Source organism: Pinus tabuliformis, chromosome 4_1, assembly GCF_031772625.1.
Source record: "Pinus tabuliformis cultivar Carrire ecotype Pingquan chromosome 4_1, CPIR1, whole genome shotgun sequence".
NCBI lineage: Eukaryota > Viridiplantae > Streptophyta > Pinopsida > Pinales > Pinaceae > Pinus > Pinus tabuliformis.
In genome coordinates this window covers 430,731,006-430,745,093 of record NC_142303.1, presented here as the reverse complement: position 1 = coordinate 430,745,093, position 14,088 = coordinate 430,731,006, and the positions used below count along the sequence as shown (strand labels likewise).

Below are 14,088 nucleotides of genomic sequence, written 5' to 3'. Positions count from 1 at the left end.
CAATACATTATGCCAAATATATCACTAGGTTCATGCCTCAAAACTTAAAAGTAGCTCCCTCTTACACAGAAGTCCATTACACAAAAGGTTCATGACACTGCTTATCATTATTTACATGAGAACCAGTGTTGCGAAAATCGCGATATTATCGCGATAACATCAAACAATCGAGACTTTTACGAATCGCCGATAAACTCGGCCGATTACCACGCATTTTTTTTCAAAAAAATTGGCGAAAAAACCGCAATAACTTCAAAAAAGCGTTATCATTTCGAAATTATTGTGATTCGATGAGAAGTTATCGCCGGGGTAACGGACGGCGAGTTTTACAAGGGAAAACATGAATTTTTTTTGTCATTTTGAACAGACAACGGCGTGGATTGAGAGTTGAGTAAGAGAGGAACCCTGGAAGGTGTCTACTAGGGCAGAGGAGGAGGAAGCATGGAGATTTTAGCATCCCAAGCAAGAGAACTTTGTCTTTGGATCAAATTTCTTCGGCAAATTGTGGTTTCCAGGTATGGGCAACAAATTTGGCCATTTTGTTTTGGTTTTTTCTTGCTTTTTCTTGAGTTTCTATAACTCATTGATTATCAATGATTTTTGAGTGGATTTGATGGTGTTTTTTCATTTTTGTTTCATAGAGTGGAGAGAGTTCATTTTGGATTGAGTTGAGCTTTTTTTGTTTGTTTGTCAAAAATTCAATGTGTTGTGTCATATATGTAATTTTTTTTTCTTTGTAACTTGTGATTCTTATTGTGCCATAGGTTCAACTTCGAAGTTCAAACTTCATCTTACATTAAAACTCAAGAGTTCAACCAAGTTACAAACATGCCAAGCAAATTGGAGTCTGGACCCTCTATGGAAATTTGGTGAACCTGATGGAGAGTTTGATAGATTGAACTTGTCTTGCAAGTTGTGTGGGCAACATATGTCAGGGGGGGTTTATAGATTGAAGTATCACCTTGCGCAAATCCTTGGACATGATGCAGGGCCCTGCAACAACACAAATGTGCAAATCATCCGAAGAGCCATGAGATCATTAGAAGAATTAGAGCAAGAGAGAGTGGCCAAAGCAGATCTGAAGAAGCAACTAGCAAGGAAGGTGTTAGAAGGTGAATATGGAAGTGGCACTGGTTCTACTTCAGCATCAATGTCTACAACCAACCATGCAGTTGCCTCATCATTTTTTGTTACTAGAACCACATCTGGTTCACAACCATCTATCACTTCAATGCTTAAAAAAATGAGAAAGAACAAGCTGACAAGTTGTTGGGCAAGTTTTTCCTTTGGAGTGATATTCCTTTCAGTGTTGCAAGGAATAATCCATTTTTCCAACATGTTGTTGATGTTATTGCAACTGTTGGCCCAGGGTACAAAATCTCTTCTTATGATGACTTTAAAGGCCGCATTCTTCAAGATGAAAAGGTTGACTGCACCAAAAGATTGGAGGAGTTTAGGGCATCATGGGCACGAACAGGATGCGATGTGATGTCAGATGGGGTTGGATCGACCAAAAGGGGAGAACCCTTATAAACTTCTTGGTTAGTTGTCCCAATGGAACAATGTTTATGAAATCTATTTATGCATCTTCACATATCAAAGATGCAAAATCATTATGTGATTTGTTGGATGTGTTTATTTTGGAGGTGGGTGCAGAACATGTTGTCCAAGTCATAACGGACAATGTTGCAAATTATGTTGCTGCTGACAAGATGCTTATGGAGAGGAATCCTACTTTATTTTGGACACCTTGTACTATACATTGTATTGATTTGAGGTTGGAGGACATAGGAAAAATTTCCTTTGTCAAAGATATTGTTGACTCATCAAAAAGCATTACAAAATTTATATATAATCATGCATTTGTGCTTAACTTGATGAGAAAATTCACCAACAATAAGGAGTTGGTACGCCCCGCCATTACACGGTTTGCCACCAGTTTCATATCTCTTCAATCCCTCTTGAATTCTATGTGGGATGTGAAGAGAATGTTTCTTTCAGAGGAGTGGTGTGCTTTGACAATGAGTTGCAAACCAGAGAGAGAGGCCATATGCAAATTAGTTTCATACCAGGAAGACTTTTGGGCAAGAGTGCAGGAGGTGTGCACCGTCACTGAACCTTTGGTAAAGCTTCTTCGATTAGTTCATGGTGAGAAGCCCGCAATGGGCTATTTGTATGAGGCCATGGGCAGAGCCCAAAGAATTCATTCGGGCCTACTATGATGATAAGGGAGATGAGGGGTTTCATAAACAACTCCTCCTATGAGAAGTAATTGATGAACGATGGAACAACACACTCCATCGTCTCATATGGGTTCTTATTTGATGTTGAGATCATGGATGGATTCTCAACCTGTGTTCAGAGGATGGTGTGATCTCCAACAGAACGTGCAGAAATCTCCAAAGAAATGGAGATATACAGAAGGATTTCAAATGGTTGTAACTAATAGAAAGACTACAATGCCAGGTATTTTCAAATTTCATTGTCTCTTCAAGTTCATAACTTCATACTTTTCTTCAACTTTCAAATTTCATTTTCTTCTTATGTTTAGCTTATTTGTATTTTTGTTCTAAATGCATGGTGGACTCGCTATGGTGAAATCTTGCCATTCGAATCCTCAGCCAAACATGTAGCTCCTCAGGATCCAAGCGCAACTGGAGTGTATTTGAAAAAATACACAACGAGAAGTGCAACAGGTTAAACCTAAAACTTAAAATATTCCAAATTTCCAATTAATTTTTTGAATTCATTAAATAATATTTTTTTATAATTATTATTTTATGATCTTTGTACAGGTTGGAGACCCAGTGACTTAATGACATGGTCTACGTCTACTACAATCTTCGATTGTGGGTGAAGCAACTTGAGAGGATGTCTGATATGGAAGCCATCTCATTGGATGGGATTGAAACCATTGTTGCATGGAAGGTTGATGCTGAGAGGCCTCTCATGGAGTCTATCGATGATTGGTTAGAGCAGGAGGTAGTGGAAGGCGTAGAGGGGGAGGGGGCGGAGGAGGAGGAGGTGACACCACCTACCTAGGCTACCCCTACCACCAGTAGGGGACGTGGTATACCTCCTATAGCTCCTAGTTCTTCAGCTTCTAAAGCACAGCGGAGTCCACTACCAACTCCACCGGCATCTACATCTAGAGGGAAAGGGAAAGTTATTGGATTTTCTCGCAAGAGGAGCAGAGGAAATCAGTAGTATTAGGTATTTGGTTCATTTCATTGTATATGACATTATGACTCATGATATGAGATACATTATTATATTTTTTGTTGATATTTTAAGGCTGAGTTGGGACTCAAGAGTCAGGACTTACTATTCAGGACATGATTCACTCCTATGTGTGATGTAACACTAGAAATGATATTTACACCTCTTATATATTAGTTCTTTTATCATATTTATGTGTCAATGTATTTATTTTATGTTGTAGATGCTTTAGATATTAAAAATTTTGAAAAAAAATGAATATTTTTGTATTTTACAATTTTTCCCTGATTATTTCCAGATTTTTACGATTTTTTCTGATTTTTTCCCCTCGCCGATTTACTCCGATAACGATTTTCGCAACAATGATGAAAACTCTCTACGATACATTACTTCACTGATATGGCTCTTTTAGGTGTTTCTAGGGAAGCCAAAAAAATTAAGGGATTATCGCCATATTGGCACAGACCCTTTCTGGATAGCTCAAATATCTACTTATACAATATGAATTAGTTCAATAATTGAGGCCCCAGAGCTCGAGTTGTTGTCGATACTACATGTATATTGAATTGGAACTTTCTAAAATTCTTATATATATATATATATATATAGAAATGGTTTATAATATATGGAATGGTTAGATATTTTCTCAATTCTCTGTTGTGGTCCATTGTTTAATGTTAAAGATTCCTTTACCACTGCATGTTTTAGGTGACTATTTTGTACATTACTTGTCATTTTGGCTATAATGTCATTCCTTTACAGCTGCATGTTCTATGTGACAATTTGTACATTACTTGTCATTTCAGCTATAATGTCATAGCTAAGGAAAAACTACCTTCTTCATTGTTTTATATACTTGTGTGTGACTACCACTCATAGCTTAGCATATAACTTCGTGGTTCAGAGACTTGGTCTCACGACAGTCCATACACTATCTCCATTTCGCCTCAGGTTGTCGTCATGTTTACCCTAATACTACTTGCTCGTCTAGCCATAATTTTAGTGCCCTGACATCATAAAGGGACCAATAGCTTAGGCATTTTCTTTAGAATTTCCTAATGCTCTTTAGTTCCGAAGTTGCTTTCAATTACTCTAGAAATCCAAGTGTTTATTGGGTTTGTGGATTTCTCTGCACTCGCTACAATCTGTGTTGATTATGTCGTGTGTTTTCCTCAGTTTTATTGTCCTCAAGTTAATGCCTTAGTTTCACATAGGTCGCCGCAGCTTAATCTTTCCTAGAGCTATAATTTTTTTTCTTTTTAAAAAACAAACTACAGTGTTGAGCAAATTGAAAAGTATAATAATACGATTCCTAATGAGATAGAAAATTTCTTTTATTAACTTGTTCTCCAATGGTTCATCTCAGTAATAATTCATTCCTATGCATTTCCAGACTTGGATGTTTATATTTTCACAACCTCCAGATGTATCGCTGCCCAACTTTTGTGCTTTCATTGCGCCCAGCTGAATCCAACAGCTACGAACAAACCACGTCACCCCAACATTTTCACGCTAGTTCTCCTTATACCTCTGAGGTGACCTTCCGGGACACGTCATCCCGTTTTCCCCATCCTGACAATTCCTATTTGTTCTCCTTTGTTACCTATTAGGGCCTCATTACCGAACTTGCATGTATGGTGGGGCCACATAGCCGCCTCCTCCCATTGTCCCGTCGCTCCAACTTTCAACTGCCACCGCAGCTTGTGCCAAGTCCCCCTGATTCCCAGGTCCTGGCGCCCTCCTTGATGCACCTCTTTTCCTTTTCGAGGATCATACTGTCGAGCTCACCTATAAGGTGGGACCACCTCTCCACCAATCGAGGTGAACGTCCTGACAACGCAGCTTGACTTATGTCATCCTGCATACTTCTTCCCAGCGCATACATTCTTGCCACCCTTTGTGCCTCCGAGCGGTGGGCCTAGCTGGCCCAGCGCTCCGTCAGCCATGTTGCTCCTTTACGTTGTTAATCAACACTTCCAGGGGCACGGCTTTTGCTCCCGGTTGACACCCCATGCTAACTCACCCTACTTCCCTTTTTGTGCACTCTCGTGAACGACCAAGAATCGATCTGTCAAGCCAACTTGTTAAGTGGCCCACCTCTCAACCAATGGCGTAATCGTCAAGCTGGCATGTCTTCCAACGCATCCCTCATAACAACATCCCTGTTGATCCCTTTTGCGATGCAACTAAAGCTTCCGAGATAGAAGCTCTGGGCCACGTCACCTTCCCTTCATCCAATCGCAATAGGGGAGATCTAGGCACGCCAATATCAAGCCTCCATGGCTAGGTTTCTGCCAAGTTGAAGGATAAGGCTAGTCAACTACATTATAAGTTTCAGTCTCTGCCCTCCTTCGTCGCGACACTCCTCCAATTTGATCTTTGCCTTGGCCCATCCAAAGAGAACTTATCAGATCTTCAACGACGCCCTCGATTTCATTATCGGTGGATATCACCAAAGCTTATTTGCCTTTTTGTGCCTATCGCCTTTGGTAGGTCTCTTCAGCCATGGCTCGACCACAATGGCTCTGCAATCATCAAGATTTGCTCCAGCATTCAATAATCACTGTGGTGACTTACTAAGGCACCTGCCGACGCTACCCCTGCTAAGCTTAGCACAAAACTGATCCTCCCAAGTCTATGGGAGTTATAAAATACCAAAAGGCCCCTAAGTAGATTAGCAATCCCCAATTATCTGTAAGTTAAGGGGCACCCTAAGGCTTGCAATGCCTTGACCAGCAACATTGTGGCGCTTGTTGAACCCCAGCACCAATGAAAATGCAACGCTGAGAAGCCTCTAACATAGAGTCACAAGTTATTACAGTTAAAAGAGAAATAACACATGCCTCATAAACTTATTCACAAAATAGAAACATATATGTGTGTGTGTGTGTGTGTGTGTGCAGACACAGACCCTGTCAAACAGGGTGTCTCCTTTGTAACTTTTTACTCAGTAATGGAAGGGTTCATATACTAAATATTGTAATGGTTGAATCTAGTTCTTATGAACCATTTTGATGCCTTTAACTTGTGACTTCTTTATTATTTATTATGTCGTAGTCTGGTTCAAGACCATGAACCATTTCAACACTTTTCTACCTTGCACATTATGTTATCTGATATATGTTATTAACAACACTGGAATACATTTCACAAAGCACAATACAACACATGTTCAATACATTTATCAACATCATTTTAATTCATAAACGCAACCCATGTTCATTATAATTATAGGCACCATTTCCATGCGTAAATGTAAACACATACATGCATTGTCAGTTAAACAAATGCAAAAGAGAGCACTTATCTTGTGATTTCAGGGAAACTGAGTCTGGGAAAAGGGCTCTCCACCCAACCATAGATAGTTGCAGCGAATCTCACTTGCAATTGTCACCCCCAAGCCAAATTCCAAAGATTGAGGGGTCTTTCTTGGGACTCAAACACTGCCAACAGATAAACTAGGATCCAGAGATCCTGCTATCTCTCTTTCCCCCAACAGAGTTGTAGCACAACCAGTGCATAAGGTACTATAGTTCCACCACAAATACACGGAGTCTAGAACCAAAACAAAGTCAATAAACAGTAACGAGTTTCTCATAAACTTTCAAAAAAAATTCCAAGAGTAATTTCTCCACCCCAACCCTCAAGAATTTATGAGAAAGGTAATCTCCACCCTATGGGTCATGGGGACTCAAGAGACAATTCCTCCTCTCCTAAATATTTTCTTTCAAACCCCCGCTAACCAAAAAACTCGTCCCCTTCTTCTAAGCTCTACCGCTGCTTTCTTGTTGAATGTTGAACAAATGATCCAATATGCTTGAATTAATGAATGAGGAATGATGTCTCCATAAGGTTGAAACCCCTCTTTTCCTTTGTTGCTTTCTCTTTTGCATTGGCATTTACTATCTCGTCCTTGTTGCCTTGCAAAAATGTCTAGTCTTCATAAATTTCTTGTCCTTTTTGCCTTGTTGTGGTTCTCAAGAAACATGGCTTGTGTACTTCTCTTTGCAGCCCATTTTTAATTCAGAAACCTATTTATTAAAGGCACACCCACCAGCCTTTAGTGGTTGTCCAAACAGTCCAAATTCCCTGCATAAGGAAACCTTACACATCCCAAGCAAGCCACCTCCTCAACTCTGGAATCTGTGTCCCTTCGGCTCAGCCCATTTTAATTTTATTTTAAAATTACTTACATTGTGTACATAAGGATGAGAAATAGGGTTGTTACAAATAAAAACACATCACACAAATTGACACACTTTTCTCAGGAAACCCAACATGGAAAACGTGCATGCTTGGGGTGGTTATTTTATTGATTGTCATGAAGCAATTGAATCTATTACAAAGCAAATTGTCTCACTTGAGAAAGCGTTTTGATGTACTTACAAATCTCAACTGATACGAATAATCTCGGTTGGCCTAGATCACTGCTTGATCTCGGCCCTCTAGCTTGCAACCAATCCTCTATTGCCTCCTTGACTTTCTCTACAAACACTATTGTCTTGCCTCAATTTTGCTCCTCCTTCCTTGTGCACCTAGCATCTTTATTCCTTGTGTTGATCTCTTATTTCCTAGTGCACTTCAGACCCTATTTCCTAGCGCACTTCAGCCCCTATTTCTTAGGACCCCAACTCCTTCCTACACACAACCAACTCCTATATACTTAAGCACTTGTTCTTCCTATTTCTTGGGAAACAAGTTCTCTGCGCCCTCCACAATCAAGGCTCTTCTCACAAACTCGTGAGTTTCTTTCTCTCACAAACTTGTGAGAAAAACAATGCTTATTCCTTATGCCTACGTCCTTCCTTTATAGGCCCAATTCAAACATGCAAAAAGGCCATGTTCCAAATTTAAAATTTGAGTTGTGATGGAGAGTTAATTGAGTGTTACTCACTCTCCTTCCATTCATCATTGGAGTTGTTAACGCGTGCTCTCTCCAATCAACACTGGAGATCTAACTTGCTCTTTCTTCAATCAAGACTGAAGACTAACTCGCTCTAACTGAACGGCTAACTACCACCTCGTTTTGTAGTCAAACCAATGAAGACTTCCACTTAACTGAAGCTCCAACTCTACACATGATAACTTTATGATTATTCTAGTAAACTGGATATAACTCATCCTAACTAAAGTGTAACTCATGAGGACAATTCATGGTCTTCATTGGCTAAGGTACAAGCCAGAAGGCCTTGCTAGTTACATTTTCAACATTGAATTAACTACTAGTAATCTTGAAGGATCACTCCAAATACATCCTTGAGGACTTTGGATGATGGTGCCACTAAACTTGATCTCATTGTAATATTTTGTGATGTTACCTTCTTCATATAGGAGAATGTCAAAAATTATTCTTCATGTTTAAGATGAAGGTACTTAGTGTTTTAGCTAGATTGAACCAAGAATTATGACCTATCGAACATAGGCATAACACTGAATTTGAATATGAATTTATATCAATTGATAGCTACTTGTAAGTCCTAAATTTCATATTGCTTTTCACCAAAAAAAAATATATATTATACTAGGCCTTCCAATTAATAATTGATTTGCGAAGTCAGCATTGATGTAATTTTTCTCACAGTTTACACCAATAATGATGTGATATCTTTTTTCTTGAATACATTTTTATGTATTAATACATGAGTTTGGAAGACCTTTATAGAAAAGAAATCTGTCTCCCTAATAAAATTCATTATTAAGATTTCTTTCAACTTTTCCACATAACTAAATTACATTTAGATAATACCCTTATCTCTTCCTTCATATATCTTTTCTCCTTCCAAACTCGAACGTTTCTTTTTCACCAATTGATATATATACATATCACTACTTTCATTACAATAAAACTTTATACAGTGAGTAGAATAATTTTCCTTTTTAATGTGGCCTTTAACCTTTTTTCAAACCTTAATTTATTCCTCCTAAATATTTATCATTTTGGAGGGTTGCAACAGTTGTTTTGACCACTGCATCACCCTCCCCATTCAACCTTCTTCCCACAGCAGCCACATTAGCATTTGAATTCTTAATTTCTATAGTGGAAAGGTACAAGATTGCAGGTGCTTGACAGAGGCAAAATGGGTAGTGTACAGATAAATGGTAGACGGTCAAGCCAAATCACTAATATAGAGCAGAATTTGCAGTGCCAGGTGCATATGTTTGTTGGTTGCACTATGAAAATTGATAGCTGAAGACAGCATATCTATGGTCAACTGCTCGAACCTATACAGAATAGCATATGGGAAATTGTGAGATGATAAATGCTCTCTCTCTATCTTATTTCTCCAACCAAGGATCTACAATAGACTTTTATTTTCCTGGCTTACTTGGTTCTTCATTTCACTGTGATGTCTGATGGTATCATAAACTGTTGGCAGCAACCAATGTTCACAAACTTCAATATATGGCAGCAAATATCTTCAATTTGGAGCAGATTTCCTACAATTTATAAGACCAAAAGCCGAATGTGGTCAAAGACCTTGAGATCATGAAAAGTCTGAAAGAAACTTGATTGTAGCCAAAAACCAGATCCGAACATATCTTAGATTCCAAATGAAATGAACAAGGTTCATATATGGAAATATGAACAAAGTTCATTTAGTGAATATCCAATTTAAAAAGGATAAGAAGTTAAAATCCATATAGGACAAGTAATAAATATATTTCATAGCCAATGAGAGATGATGATAATACTTATAGCATTGACTAGTCAAAATGGTTAATAGGTCATGTCTTTTAGATAGGATGTGTCCTTTCATCAATTATTGATTATTAATTTATGTTATCATTATCTATGTTATGTATATAGCTATGTTCATTACAGTCATTTAATACAAAAACAGTACCTGGATTATGAGACAACAACACTCTTGCAAATTCAATATTTTAATGATCAGAATCTATGTATTGCTTATTTTGAGGCCATCCTCTCTGTTGAAGCTATTGTTGCATTCTTAACTTCCTACTGCCTCCACAAGTCGTTTGTAATGTAGCGATCAATTGTGGCTACTACCTTGGCATCTTCAATCCAGATTTAGTGATTTGTTTTATTCAAACGTTTTACCAAGGCTGATTTCTAGATGCCATTGTACATAACTCTCAAGTTTACTTGCTGTTTTCAGGTACTTTATACAAGAAATCTGAACTGTTCTCAAGTTTACTTGCTGTTTTCAGGTACTTTATACAAGAAATCTGAACTGTTTTGAAGATTTTAGCAACTATATTTTGCAGAATCGAAGTCTTTTGCAAGGCATACTAAGATCTTAGATTTCAGATCACTAGGAATTCTAGCCTGAGGCTAACAAGCGCTAGCCTTAAGCAAGAAAGGTACTGTGAGAGGTGACACTGGCATTTTTCCCATGTGTTCATTCAATCCCTTTGGGACTGCAATTGGCCAAGGACAACTTTGAGTGATAGAATGTCAAATACACACTAATTTGCAATTAAGGACTGTTTGACTGTGAAACTCAGCTTCATAACACTTTGTTTTCTAAGAGAAATTTCTCTCAGACAAGCAAAAACATCAGTAAGGAATATAAAATCCTGTCATATACCCTGGTATCAGATATGTCTTGTCTTCATTCACTTATTTGTAGTCCATTCTGGAATCTAAATGCTTTCATATTCAAGCAAACCAAAAGAATATTTCCCAACTGCATTTTACATTGACAAAGTAGTTTTGGATGATATTTTTCATGCAATCTAGCGAGCCAGAATAATTTTAAAGATTTATCTTTATTTTAATAATATATGATGGAAGGGTTCTATTTCCTGACCGGAGAAAGAGGATTAGAAAATCAAAGACAATTAATGACATGGCACGATGCTGGACAAGAGAATACAAAGAATTTAAATATCTTCATCTAGTAGAAAAACTTATTAGAAAGTACGTACTTCTATCTCAGATGATGTGTATGAAGGATCAAAGTTTTGTAATCGAATAACAGCTTTCTGCTCATATCCCTTTCGTAGGCGCTCATCCCAGGGCTGGAAATCCAAGAAAGCAATCATCAAATATGACAAAATAAATAAATCCCCCTTCTCATGAAACTGTCAATCCCCAAGGACACATTTAAGATAAGTTAAACGCACAACATTCTATTACATTATCGAATTCATATATATATATATACACACACACACACACGCACTGACAGATAGCTTGTAGGCGACTTCCATGTAGATATTGCGAACATAAAATCTTAGATATAATTTATCCCTAACGAAACAGCTGACAAGGAAATAAAGTTAATTTGGAATTCTTGCTACTTAATATCATGTAGAAAAAGGGACATATATTTAAGCAATAGGAGAATTTTAGACAATGTATCAGCAAAGACGAATGCTTTTATTGGAAAATATGCTAGTACAGTTAACAATATTTGCAACATCACGAGATGAAAAGATTGTGAAAATATGAAATATGATGGATAAATAGAGCCATATAAATGGCTGTAAAAAACAGTACCTATTACCCACTTCTCTAATTCTGAACATGCTGTGATGGGCCTTTCAAGCAGCAGCAATTAGTGAAAATAAAGGCACGTCAATACAAAAGGCAGCAAGTTTCATCAAGAAGATAGATGGTGTAAAGTTGTGGAGTATGTACTCTTGAATAAAGCCTATACTGCATTCAGCAAATGGTGAATGGAAGGTGTAATATGAAAGGAAATCATTGGACTTTAAAGGCATAAATTTTAATAATAAAGCAGCCTTGAAAGCAATAAAAGGACATTTTAAAACATGGAGCTAAATGGAGCCAATTATAACTTTTATTTTATACATATCTTGTCTGGACTCTGGTCTTATGTTACAGTCTGGATATTGACCCGATAGCCAGGACATTGATTATTATTTTTTATGTTATCATGGAAGCTTTCATGGTTTGTTATTTACCCAAGACTCATTTTGGATGCTGGGCATTTTTTATTGTAAACATGCCTGATTTTGACCATGCTTGAGGTGGCTGCTTAAGCAGCCCATTTTTGCATAAAACGCCATGTGCATCTACTTTCCATATTGATGGTTAAAGGAAGCATTTTATCGCAAAAAATCATAGAAATCTTCAGCATTTGTGTTATTTTAAAGAACAACAGAAGATAGGAAATACCAATCTTCCACCGAGTTCCCGGGACGGGGAAACGTGGGAGACGGGATACGCACAAGGGGGCGTATATAAGTAATCCCGAAATTTAGGAATTTTCAAGGAAACGGGGAACGTCAAAGTCATAAAAAAATATAAATTATAAATTATTAAAATTTAATATATAAAAATAAAATCCCAAAAATATGTCGATAACTAAATAGAAAATCTCAGTAATTATGAAATGTACATCTAAAGACTAAATATGATCATCATTACATAATAGACTATTATCATTTATGGATTTCATTTGACATTTCTGCATTGTAAATCTACAAGTAAATTACTAATTGAATCCATCATCTGACATTATGCAATGTTCCATCTAAACTCATCATTTGGCATGATGCAAGGTACATCTAAACTAAATTGATAAATTCATCATTAGACAATTGAAATTATGCAATGCACATCAAATTTTCAAAAACGATAAAAAGTAAATTCATCATATGACAATGACAATGACATTATGTTGAAGTCTAAACTAGTCATAGAATACTAAACTAAAAGTAAACATAGAAAGCACTGAGCAGTGAAATACTAATAAATTTCTCAAAAAGTAAAAATAATATACTTTTTGTTATTATTTTAAGTTTTAATATACTTTATTTTTGTTATTGTTTTAATTTTTTTAAGTTTTACATTTTAATATAATATTATTTATTTATTTATTTTTAAAAAATCAAGTTTTGACAAATTTTAAGTTTTAAGATAGTTTCATTTTTTTTTTTTATTTTCTTCCATATATTTAAATTTGTATTTTTTTTTTAATTTTTAATGTTTTATAAAAATTATTAGACAAAAAAAAATGGGGGGACGCATATGCGTCTCCCCTACGACCCCCCATCCCCCCGGAGTTTCCCCGAGTTTCCCCAAAAAGGGGACATGGGGAAACGTTTCTCTGAGAGTTTCCCCATCCCCAGAGCATGGGTGAGCGTCGGGGTGCATCCCGTCGAACACTGGGAAATACCTGTTGTAGCCATGAAATGAAAGCAGACAAAAATGTGTTGGAAACATCGATCATATTTAGAAATTAGACATATTTAGAACTTACACATACAATTGAAGTCTCATTGATAAAGTGATGTAATAATGAGGCACTTAAGGTAGTCATTAATATAGTAGTTAATGGCTAGGTATTTGACAACTACATAACATGCTCCTCTTCTCCTACCATGTAAAGACACATTGGATCATCTATTTTATTAATGAATCTATTCTCTCATTATTAAGCATACTCTTCTCCACAACCGTGTAAAAACATAGTATCAAAGCATTGGTGAAGAGAAGCCAAGGAAAAGAGTGAAGGAGTTAATGGTTAGGTATTTGGCAACTACATAACATACTCCTCTTCTCCTACTATGTAAAGACAAATTGGATCATCTATTTAATTAATGAATCTATTCTCTCATTATTAAGCAAACTCTTATCCACAATTGTGTAAAAACATGGTATCAAAGCCTTGGTGAGGAGAAGCCACGGAAAAGAGTGAAGGAGTTATGGGACTGATGCGATTAGAAAGGTGATAAGGGGTTGCAATCACAAACACTGAACAAGGGAATTGCTAGTTGATAGAGAAATTACAAGCATGTTTTTTTTTTTATCTAAGGACGATAACTCACTCAATCATGTGTCCATGAGGAATGGTTGTGACCATCAATAATTAGAATTTAGAGCCACCACTCAACATCTAGAGTCACCACTGCTGCCAATGGAAAGGATGCATC

The 14,088-nt window shown here is 37.0% G+C and overlaps 1 protein-coding gene across 18 annotated transcripts in view; it reads right to left on the bottom strand.

Annotated features, from left to right (window-relative positions):
- LOC149176135 (protein ANTI-SILENCING 1-like) overlaps positions 1-14,088 on the bottom strand; it is a 132,506-nt gene that overhangs the window by 22,819 nt on the left and 95,599 nt on the right. For all 18 annotated transcript variants that reach the window (XR_016258055.1, XR_016258056.1, XR_016258057.1 and 15 more), the window contains one exon: positions 11,113-11,205. Coding sequence is in view for 7 of the 18 variants with exons in the window: in XM_089419896.1 (XP_089276022.1) it covers positions 11,113-11,205 (93 nt within the window). In the remaining 11 variants the exon portion in view is untranslated. The remainder of the gene's footprint in view (positions 1-11,112; positions 11,206-14,088) is intronic.